The following is a 12,166-nucleotide window of genomic DNA, read 5'->3' on the forward strand; positions in this document are numbered from 1 at the left end:
GAGACAAGTTAAAAAAGGTGAGCAGTCTAACTGATATAATAGACCAGAATCATGCAGTAAATCAGGTAACGCAAAGCTTTGGTAAAGATTTCAGAACACTCATCGAATTCATTATTTTCAGTTAAAAGATGTCCAAAGGTTGAATACAAAAAGAAGTCCATGAAGGAAACCACAAAAGAGCTTTCCTAAATGATCTCTGCCAATAAAAAAGAATTTTGGAAAAAGAATTCTCCAGCCAATGTGCCAGAGTTTATATTTAGAAATATATTTCCAACTTCAACTGCATATAACAATCTGGGTATGAGGCTACAACAACACAATGTTGCCAAATTAGAAGAGTATATTGCAATTACCTAGCAAGTAAACAACACATGGGAAGAAGATAAGATGCAAATGAAGAAAAATCTCACCTATTGTCATCATAAAATTCAGTCAAGTTTTGTATCTCCACGTACTCAAGACCAGCCTCTCTAGCTAACCTGCAGGGCATAATTATCAATCTGATAATAGAACTTGAAATTTGTAAAAAGATGGAATGTCAATTCCAAAGTAATAGTTAGGAATGAAATAATAAGTGGAGTCATGCATACTATACATGTGCTAAACATATAATATAAATTATATGATTATACAAATACAACTTTAATATAAATTTTTAATTAAGAACTCATATTCTTTTAACTATAATATTATAATACAACTTTCATATAAATATTTAATCAATCATTAACCTTATAATTGTCTTCATCTTTTCATATTTGGTCATAGTTTGGGTTAGAGTGAAAGAATAACAAATATTACAGAATATGAAAATTAAATAAATTATACAAAAAGATTCAGAATAGATTTGACAATATTATTTTATTTAAATTTTGGCCCCCAATTTTTTTATTTAATAAAAAAGCATGAAGTATCCAGTCATATGCAAATGTACCGGATACTCCTCCAGCTGTGCAGTACCCAAGTAGAGTATGTCACATGAACACCTAGCCCTCCTTAGAGCCTTTAGATGCAGAGAAGTTCGCTCAGGTTGTGAAAACATGACTTGAATAATATCAGGCATCAAGATTTGTCGTATCCTAATTTAGATATCTTCATTTTAGAAACTTAAACCAACAAGCTTAGGGTAGCTAAATGAACCCTAGAGATGCGTTTACAGCAGATCACAAATGGAGAAAAGAGAATGCTAACCATCTTATTTGATACTAGAAACTCATAAGAAAAAATATCAACCTGATCAAGCTCGGGAAATGTACCAGGCAATGAGTTTCAGCAGACATGTCACCCGCAAATTTCAGCTGGTACTTTTTACCAAAAAACGGAAACCTTGAAAACATTTGAGTATATATTAGGGAGATCAAATCTCATAATAAAATATGAAAAGAAATGGAGCATAAGATATTGTATAGTATTCCATACATACTTCTCTTCCTCAACTTCAAAAGTGATCATGTAGCTCTCAGATCTAATGCAGTTTGGAAAGATGTTGGGCTTCATTCCAGCACTCTTATTGTGGTATGCTTCAACATTTTTCTGGTACTTAGACCTAGAAATAGGAAGCCACAACTCAAGAAAACCTTTGAAGTCTGAACACGTGAGGCAGCATGTACAAAGCGATAAACCGTTTCCCTCAACAATGCATGACACAGGATCTTATGATGTAACTTAGGAGAGAGGAATGTTATATTCAACACAGGACTGCTGATAATAAGATTACATACAAATGATAATAACTGCATAAAAATATGGAGGGAAGCTAGGCAAACTTCTTGTATTATATTTTACACTAATAAACATAGCACTCCATTAGATGGCAGTAAAGCACATGGCTAAAAACGGTAAATAAAGTTAGTACAAAAGTAGATCTTTCATGCAGTAGAAAATACACTAGAGACTATTGACTATCAATTGAAAACTACAATGACATTATGAACCTATTAATGCCAATCAGGTTGACACTCAGAACTCTAATATCCATAAAGCTAAGAAATATAAGGGTTTACAACAAAAGGCAGTATACACATCGAAATATGCTGGAGAAGAGTACATATGTTAAGAAAACAACAAATTCTCACAATTTATCTTCATACCATATTGTAGATGAGTCCGGAGTAATACCAAGAAAATAACCTCCGGGCTTCAGCAGAGATGAGACGTTATGCAACAGTCTCCTGACTTTCTCCTCAGTTTCAACACATAACTGGCAACACATGGATATAAAGGTTTATATCTATTGTTGTCTTTAAGCACATAGAGAAAGGAGAAACACAGATGGAAAAGATCTCCTACCGGCAAATGCTGCATGCAGAAAACAATATCAGCCTGGTTTTCCTTGTTCTTCCAGTACAAGTCTACCTCTTCCTGTAAAGACATAATTCTATCACATAGTGAAAAGAGAATAATCAATATAAAAAGCAAACAAGCCCAAAAAACAAAGATATGCTGGGCAGTAAGAATTAAAAGCTCAAAAATGATCACGTACAATTCAAACCAGTTGGAAATAGAATTGACCACACTGAAAGCAAACCAAAAAGAGAAAAAGTGAGCAATTGATATGGATGGAGGAGGGGAAACAAGTTCATCAGGAATATAAAAAATTTTATACTTGCAATCTGTTTTTTAGAAAACCAAAATGAGCTTCTATAACCTCTATGTGTAACATTAAAAGCATTTATTGTAGATTGTGTTCCCCTCTTACGCCCTCAAACAAAAGCACCTCCTTTTGTCCTTTTGATAAGGAAGAAAGTCGTACTCCTAAGTTCTAATAAAGAAATTTCATCCCCTTCCATTCCAGGATCAATCCCAGAATTTTTCTACATCAGCAATAAATTACTTAACAACACCACTCTTTTTTCTCTTATTGCAAATAAGCAAGATAATCTCTTCATGCAGAATTCAACTCATTCAAAAGAAAGACATTCCAGATTGACAGTTTCAGGGACAGATACAGGAAAGTACAGATAATATCAGTATATGGAAAAGTTTATAGGGCTCACAATGCAAGGATCAAATTCGAGAAACTCGGAAGTGTAAGCCTTGCGTCGACTCTCCCATGCTTCCCGCACTTCACTAACTCCAGACGTAGCCACATCTGCGAAGTGAAATAACACATCTTATACTAAAAAACAATCCTCGTTTAACACATTAAACTGAAAGGAAAAACAACAAAATTATACAAGCCCATGTATATAGAGTAACAACATTGAACAATTAAACAATCCATGAAGAGTCAAAATGATAAGAAAATTTACTCTTCTAGAGCTTCCCTTCAAACACCTCTGACCCAACAAAAAGAACAGACACACAAGAATTAGAAAAGAAAACATTTGGAAAAATAAAGAGAGGTTCATCAAATTACCAATGCCAATGTAGTGACCAATCTGAGCTTCATCCCACTTTGCCTCATCTGGCACTTTCCCACAATACAAATCACACACCTATCCAAAACCCATACATAATCAGACACAAAAAGATTAAAAAAAACCTCTGTCTGCAAGAAGAGCGTATCGATGTAATTATTCAAAAATTAACCAAACGAGAGAGACAGAGAGAGAGAGAGAGATGATAAGGGAAAATGGGTTACGGTGGCGTAAGGGGAGACGAAGATGTTGATGAGGGCAGTTTTCACGAACTCGATTAGACGATGGTGGATCGACTCCGTCGGCCGGGGAGGTGGGAACGAGCTCAGCATCGTTATCTTTGAAATCTCTAAAACCCCATCAGCTGCACCTGCACTAGAGAACTGACAGTAGGAGGGAAAGTTTTTCCAGGGGCCAAAATATTACTAAATAAGGCCCACTATTTTGGAGAAATTGTGTATCAACCCCAAGTTGTTTATCCGAACATTGCAATTGTAATTATTTTCATGTATATTAGTCTCAATACATTATACTAAATGCGATGGCATGCAGTATCTGTGCGCATAATTTTTAATAATATTTTTATTTTATTTTCATAATTTACCATTTTATATTAAAATTTGTCATTATTTTACAACCTCACATACAAAAATTATCTGTTATTCTTTTTATGCATTATTTATCAATACATATTTTATTCAAATTAATTTAAAAATTGATACTTTATACAATATATGTTATATTGATAAAGTTGATTATATATATATAAAATAAATACTAATATGTTATTTCAATTTTGATTAACAATAAGTTTAAACAAAATAGGAGTAAATTTAACTTTTGAGAGTACACGTAATTGCATAGAATTAAATTTCTAAAGGAACTTGATTGAGTAGTTAATTTAACATTAGTTATGAAGTTGAATGGTACTTTGATATTATAATAATTTAATGTAGTAGTATTAAGACTACCATTGTGAGTCTAATAAACTGTCCTCCCTTTATAATAGTATAGATTTATACATGCATATTTAGGGGTGCAAGATAAGCTGAGCAAGCTCGCAAGGGTTCGATTTCGAGCTCAACTCAAGCTCTAGCTTTTCGATAGAGAAGGAGGATGAAACTTGTAATTGTTCCAGCCGCCCACAAGTTGAATTGACGAAGTTGAAGAAGAAGGTGGTTGAAGCGCATGTCGTACAGAGTACTTGGTGAAAATGGAGGGATGCGACAACGAGGAAAATACTTGGGAGTGGGTGACAGACCTTAAGGCATTCCAACCTCTAGTCAAAGCCTACTATGCTTCCCTTACTCCTAGGATGTCACCATCTCAGGTGGGGGAAAATGTCAAGGGTAACCCACACTCTAGGCACCCTTGACGCACATTGGGCCACATAACTGCTCAATCAGGCAGACCACTAATCTTCGCAGGCAGATACTGGACTCGGCAGTCTTAGAGTTTTAGGCATAGGTATTTTATCTTGTACACTTGTAAAAACTTATGTTTATTCATGGGAGACTTTGTGTCTCTTGAGGTGCGAATTTCAACTTTTTTTAGTATCTAGTGTTCTAAATAGAAAAAATCTTTTTAAGACTATTACAGATATGAATAAGTTTTCGAAGCTTTGTGTAGTTTGCATGCTAGTGTCCCCCTCGATCCCCTTGATCTTGCATCGTTGTACAATGTTTATTTGTTTTTTGATATCAATGAAATTTACATTCTGAAATTACGCTCAATTTACTGCTTTTGTACTTTACCTTGCTTGCTTGTGTTGATGTTGTTGAATTTTTTGTATTGCTATTCTTGTCAGCGCTTATGCGAGTGTCAATAGAAATTCTATTATTGTTGTTGTATAGCGAAAGTAGTCATTTACTGCGAACTACTAGCTACACAGTGCCCTTTTTCCCGTATTGCAAAAGGCACCCAGTGAGACCACAACCGGGTGTTCCTCCTCAATCGAAACCCAAAGGAAAAGGGACTTGGGTCTGCCTATAAATAGCAGATCTCTTCCTTCGAAATGGGTACCTTTACTTTACACTCAAATACAAAATTACAATTTATCTATTGTTTCTCTTAATTTATTTAACTACCTTTTGATCTAATCCAATTATTGACTTATCATAGTGCTAATATTTATTTTGTAGGTTCCACCTTATAAAACTTGCAAAAAGGTCCAAGGATCTCATCCATCAACTTCTTGGATCTGGGCATTTCTAGTCGCATCAAATATAATACAATACACATAAAGTTACAAAAATTAATTAAAAGAAAAGGAAATGATCAATATGATGTATATCAATATTATATACATACCAAATATTAGGGGGTGCAAGTCAAGTAGACTCAGCTCGCTTTCAAGCTCGACTCGAGCTCTATTACTTCTGCTTGCGAGGTTTTTGTCTTTTTTAAATATTTTTATTTTTAAGTATATTTATATACTTAACTACACAGTTAATATTATATTATGTTCGTACTCAAAATTCAACATATGTTAATATTCTTATCAATATCTCATATTTTAATTTGAGATAATAATAAGACATGATATTTTTATTTATATTATCTAATATGTATCTAAAAGTAAGATTACTAAATAATTTAGTATGTTTTTATATTGAGCTTGGTAAATAATTTTGTTAGTTTAATTCATATGAATTTTATTGTTATGTTCATGCTATTAAAAAAAATATAGAATTGGTGAATAAAAAATTGAATATTATGACTAATGTAGCTATAAAGATACATTCTCTATTAAAGAAGAAAGCAAAATTAAACTAAATTGAATATTATGACTAATGTACAGTACAACAGAGTGCTCGTCAGTTGGTTTTTCCCTCGACAGGTCAAGGAATACACCATAATCTATATAATGCACTTGTACTAACAGAATTAGCTAAGTTAATGCTAAGGATACTCTGCCTCACATCATCCACGATTAAGGTAGTTTGAAAAATTGTGGTGTTTGTTTATGCCTGATTTTGTTCAGTTAATTTTTAATTGTTGTGTGTTGAGCCTAGAAATTTGGTGGATTTTTATGTTTACTGGTCAATTTTTAAATGAGTCCACTAGGAAAAATATTATTTAATTTAAACTTATGAAAGTTGAGCATGTTGTTTTCTATTCAATTTTATTGTACTTAATTTCTATTGCATAAAAAAAGTTCATAATATGGTCTTGTTTGCAACAATAAAAACCACTACATTAAGCATAAACATCGTCTTACACTAAATCATTTCACTTAAATATTTCAACAATGATTCAAACCAAAATAGATATAAGTAATGTTGGAGAGAAATTCAAAAAAAAAAAAAAAAGAGAGAGAGGATAAATTGCATAACACCCCCTATATTTTGTTGAAATAGTGCGAAATTTTCTTGTATTATTTTTATAGGCAAAAACCTCCTTTACTATTGAAAATATAGCAAAATACCCCATTTCTGTTAGATTTTTAACGAAAAGTGTTGTAGACGAGTGGGTTGTGTTGAATTTGATTTTTCAAATGCAAAAACTCAAAATTTGAAGGCGAAATTACTCCTCATCATGACCATTATTTTCATGCAATTACACATCCGGTTTTTTGACCAAAAATTGGCTGTTTTATTTGGCCAAATTAAGGCCTTTATGGCTGATTTCATTACTCTCTTTATGGTTGGCTTTTTGGCATGCCCATGCCATTTTTCACTTGAAACACACAACACAAAAAGAGCTAACAACAATTCTAGTTGTTGAGATTTTCTCCCCCTTCTCTCTCGGCCTCTATAGTTTTCTTTTTTTAAAGATTTGAGCTGTAAAGTTTGATTATGAGCTTCTGAGTGTTTGATCGAGGTGTTTGATCGAGGTGTTATTCGGTATGGTGCTAAAACCGAAAGAACTATAACCGTCTTATCCTAGGAGAAATTACGTTGAATCCGGTGCACTACTGGTACGGGGCGTATATTTTCTTAGAGACAAGCAGTATTATGCAATTCGGTAAAATTAACGACTTCAATTGAACTGAGAATTGTTGTAAGTTTTCAATTTATATTTCTAGTCATAAATAGCGTTCCTAATTGCTTTGTGTTACTTGTTCCAATATAGCTTTATTTGCTTTTGATTTCTAAATCCGATTGTAATATTTCAAAACATCATTTCGATTGATTGAAACCAAATATTTTTGCAACAGGTTGTGCAACTTGGCCATGTTTCTAGCCATTTTTAGTGTTACTTCTAGTGTGCAATAGGGAGGTTTTAAGTATTTTTGGAGAATAAAAGGGTTAAATTGAAGTTTAGCCTATATAAATACATTTATATATATTTTGAAAAAATATGAATAACCAAAATTTAAGTTAATATAATACTCTTTTAAGTCTCAAAATAAAATAAAATATTTAAAACTATAAGTTTGGAATAGTATAATAATAGAGTGTATATATATAAAATGAAAATTATATCTAAAATCAAGAAATATAAAGGCGCAAAAACTACAAATACTGAAAATAATGGGGGCTTAAACATAAATTACATAAAATATTCTCCCCTACAAAATGCTCCTATTTTCCAAGATTGCATGAGCACTGAGAGTACTGCATGTTCATTCTCACTTCTCTCTAAGATCTTTCACATATATACTTGGTATTCCGTATCTTCTTCATCTCTTCAGCGTGAGAATCAAAGTAAGCAACAGAGGAAGTAATGAGCAGCAGCAGCGGCGTTGCGGAGGAGAGTCTGGTGGAAGCTGCGCTGAGAGTGCTGAACACCGCGGACCCATTTGAGAAAGCTCGGCTTGGCGATGAAGTTGCAAACAAATGGCTGCAAGGACATATCACTCGCGCCTATGATGCTTCTGTGGATATATCTGTACCGGCTCGCCCTGCCCGGCTCGCCAATGTAAGATAAAACGATTGTCGCATTCTGTTTACCTGATAAGTGTTCGACCAAACGCCGCAGCGAATTCTTTTGTTGTAGACAAATATATATATTTGTATATAATTTGTTCTGTGTACAGGTGAAGCTCGTGTCTCCTAGTGAGATGCCAAAGCTGGGAAAGGCTGGGAGTTTACAGAGTAGACAAGCTCTTGTGCACAGTCTTGTGCATACTGAAAGTTGGGCCATTGACTTATCTTGGGTACTTGTTTACTTCATTTTTGCGTTGCTGTTCTTCATTTTCTTTTTCTCCTTCTTCCATTCATTCCCATGTTTCTTACTGTATGGATTATGGAAGTGATATGAATTGCTTGATGAATGAGCTTTATTTTTTATTTTAAGTTGAAGAAAAAATTCTGGTTGTTGTTTAAGGAATTGAAAGATTTGCATGGTTCTTAAAGAATAGAATTTGGGATATAGGATTTTTATAATAAATTTATTATCCAGTTCAGGGGAGACATTGATCTGGTACAAGAAAATTCTTGAAGGAAAAAAGTAAATAATCTAGCTTAAATGGGGTACTAAAAGCAAGGTTTTAAGGTCATCCGGTTAATTTCCCAAAGGGGTAGGTCAACTATTCAAGGCTGAATAGTGTTTGTGTTATCTAGACGTTACTTATTATGCGTTGGCTTCTCGAGATCTTCAAAAGCAAACTGCTTCTGTGTTTTGATCTTCGTCTTTCTATTCAACTAAGCAATACACAATCATTTCTTTATGCTTTCATTTTTTCCTGCATCGTCCTAATGCAGTCCCTCCATTATGTTTCCGTAGGATATAATTGCTCGGTTTGGCAGGCAAGAGTCCATGCCAAGAGATTTTTTCACAGATTTTGTGAAAGTGGCACAAGATGAAGGCCGGCACTTCACCCTGCTTGCAGAGCGACTTAAGGAACTAGGATCTTTCTATGGAGCGCTGCCTGCTCATGATGGTCTCTGGGATTCAGCTACTGCTACTTCAAAGGATCTGTTGGCACGTTTGGCAATTGAACATTGTGTTCATGAGGTAGTTATTTCTCACGGAAAAAGGATATTAAAAGAATTTTGAGGGTAGAATGTGGTTGAGCAGGATCCTATTTGAGTTTCAATTATTCCATTTGACTTATTGCAAGTGATTGTCATTGAGTACCAATCATACCCAGGCTTGAGAAGATCATGAAAGGCCTCCTTAACTTCTGCCTATATTGTTATGACTCTCACTTGTTTCTTGTTTAGTAATGACCTCACTTATCGGTTGTCAGGCTAGAGGACTTGATGTGCTGCCGACAACCATATCACGTTTCCGGAAAGGAGGTGATGACAAAACGGCCGAGTTATTGGAGAAAGTTGTTTACCCAGAAGAAATTACTCATTGTGCCACTGGAGTCAAGTGGTTTAAGTATCTCTGTCTGAGGTCAAAAAGTCCACTAATGGCTTCTGATTCCCTGGTCTCCAAGGAAAGTGAACCTGAAGAAGCTGAAATTATTAGTAAGATGCATGATGAAGTAATTCAAAAGTTTCATGCAAGCGTGAGGGTGTTCTTCCGTGGACCGCTTAAGCCACCTTTCAATGAGGCAGCAAGAAGTGCTGCTGGATTCGGACCTCAATGGTATGAACCTCTTGCTGTCAAAGACGGTTCTGCAGAATGAGAGCTCTCCCGTACCAGATTTGTTGTCTTTGTTGTTATACAGAAAATACGAAGAGAAAATGATCAAACAAGCCATGACTGTGTTTGTTTTCTGTTTTTGTTTATTTTAAATTTTAATTTGAATTATAAATTTAAGTTATTTTATATTTTTCACTTATTTTATATAAAATATTTAGTACTATATATCTTTTGGATATACTTATTTATTTCTTACTTATAAACAGGTTTAATTTAAAGAGATAAAATCTTGATTGTTGGTTTTAACCAATTAAGATCCTACAGTTCATGATTAAGGATATTAATTATCTAATTAAAAAAATAAAAAGAAAACTTAAAATGGGTACATATCATGCACTCATCAAATTAAGGGGGGTATTTTGTCTATTTAATTTTTTATAGGATTTTTTTTGCTAATTTATTTATTATAGAGGGGTTTTTTTAATATTCTTTTTAGAACACAAGGAATAAATTGCTTTTTACCCTATTAATAATTAAAGCAAAATCTAGATTCCATGCTACCTTCGTATAAGTACAAATCTAGAAATCTTTATATGTGTATATTTGTCCAATATAGGGTAAAACTCATTTTAGTACCCGACATTTAACTTTAACTTTAAAATAGTCCCCGTCTTTTCAACTCATTTTAAGTTAGTCCCTTTGATGGGTGATTTTTCTATATTACCCCTATCAATTCTTTTTAGAGAATACTTTTAGTGCTCCACTTTTCTTTTTTTAGTGCGATTTGGTCCCTCATACATTAGCTTAGAAAATAATTATTATTTTAATTGGAAAAAATTATTATTGCATAATTATTTAGATGTTTATGCAAGTTTAATTATTTTAAATTTTAGGAACTACTTATTTTTTAAAAAATATAAATATTAATTGAATAAATAAAAGTATTAAAAGAGTAGATGAAAGTTATGAGAAATTGCTGGAAAGCAGGGGGAGAGAAGAAAAAGAGAAATAGAAGTTGAGAAGGTGAAAAATACAAATTAATAAAATAATTTTTTAAAAAAAATAGAGCAAATAAAAAATATTGAAAACAACAAAATGGTAATCTTCAATTATATAAAAGTATAGATAATAATTTGGTTAATGACATATCAACATAATTGTCATGGGTTTATACATTGAACTTATTGAATTTGTTGAATAAATGGCCCATGACCTTTTGGAAGGCCCAACTTAAGTCCAACTATTCACTGGATGGCTCGGCCCATTTTCAGTCACAGCACACTAATTTGCTTGGTCCACTCTGTACCTGAACCAGTTACCTGGTATATCCAAAACCCTAACCCTGTTCCCCATTTCTCTCTTGCGTCGCTTCTATTTTTCTATTTTCCCTGTTTCTTCGCGACCTTGTTTCAATGTCATTGGAAACCTGCCACCACCTTTCAGTTCTCACTCCTTACATATCTCTTCTCTATAAAGCCATCCATGGCTTTTGAGCTCTGTCAACTGACTAATATCCCCCTCTATTTCTACTTCGATATTTGTTCTTTGTGAACTCTTTCTGAGAAAGAAACCTCACTGGTTTCTTGTGTGGGTCTTGGTAATCATGGTTCTTAAGGGTGACTGTTATTGGGTTTTTCGAGTACAACATGTGATTATCAGATGGTTTCTCCCTCAATCCAAGAGATATGCCATAATCTATACAATGCTCGTGTACTGACTGATGATGCTAAATTACCGCTAAGAATCCGCTATCTGACATCATCGGTGATCAGGTTACTCAGAGTGTCCGGTGTCCGCTCAGTGTGTTCAAATATCCTCAAGTTCCTCTCCCTCCATATGTGGTAGATACATGCTGCAAGTAGTGTACGGTAAGCGATATTAACAATGTGCTTTCCTCTCCATTTCCTCCTCGCCCACTCAATATCTGTAGCCCAATTCCTGTTGTGCCAGTGAAATTGAATATGTCTGCGTATCTCTATAATGCACTGTCGACTAAATCTGCATCGGAAGAATAAGTGTGAGTGAGATTCTGTAGCTCTCTCATCACATAAGATGCATGCCTCAAGGTAAGAGAGCCATGGTTTATCCATGGTGGATAATTTGCCAAGAATAAATGAATAAATGTCGAGGGATCTTCAAGAAGCCCGAAAGTAGTGAAGACCAACCTACTTTCGGCTCAGTGGGGTCAAATAATCGGTAGAGGGACTGAGTAGTAGGTTGTCCTCCATCATATCTCCAAACCACCCGATCCTCACCTCCAACTATAACCGGAAAATTATGTGTGATCTCCAAGCATTCGAAATCCGTGATGAGAGGCCAATGCCACT

General features: G+C 34.2%; 2 protein-coding genes across 2 annotated transcripts in view; one reads left to right on the top strand and one right to left on the bottom strand.

Annotated features, from left to right (window-relative positions):
* The window catches only part of LOC105161296 (mRNA cap guanine-N7 methyltransferase 2), a gene marked incomplete in the record, with an annotated part of 6,791 nt that extends 3,037 nt beyond the window's left edge, over positions 1 to 3,754 (bottom strand). The window contains 8 exon segments of the mRNA XM_011078936.2: positions 411 to 479; positions 1,234 to 1,326; positions 1,424 to 1,546; positions 2,091 to 2,200; positions 2,290 to 2,361; positions 2,997 to 3,091; positions 3,359 to 3,437; positions 3,584 to 3,754. Of these exon segments, the coding sequence (XP_011077238.2) occupies positions 411 to 479; positions 1,234 to 1,326; positions 1,424 to 1,546; positions 2,091 to 2,200; positions 2,290 to 2,361; positions 2,997 to 3,091; positions 3,359 to 3,437; positions 3,584 to 3,691 (749 nt within the window).
* Positions 7,866 to 10,027, top strand: LOC105161297 (uncharacterized protein HI_0077). The gene is made up of 4 exons (XM_011078937.2): positions 7,866 to 8,222; positions 8,341 to 8,460; positions 9,030 to 9,260; positions 9,496 to 10,027. Exons 1-4 carry the CDS (start codon positions 8,028 to 8,030, stop codon positions 9,880 to 9,882), a joined length of 933 nt encoding a protein of 310 aa, XP_011077239.1. The 5' UTR covers positions 7,866 to 8,027; the 3' UTR covers positions 9,883 to 10,027.

Source organism: Sesamum indicum, linkage group LG4 (assembly GCF_000512975.1).
Source record: "Sesamum indicum cultivar Zhongzhi No. 13 linkage group LG4, S_indicum_v1.0, whole genome shotgun sequence".
Taxonomy (NCBI): Eukaryota; Viridiplantae; Streptophyta; class Magnoliopsida; order Lamiales; family Pedaliaceae; genus Sesamum; species Sesamum indicum.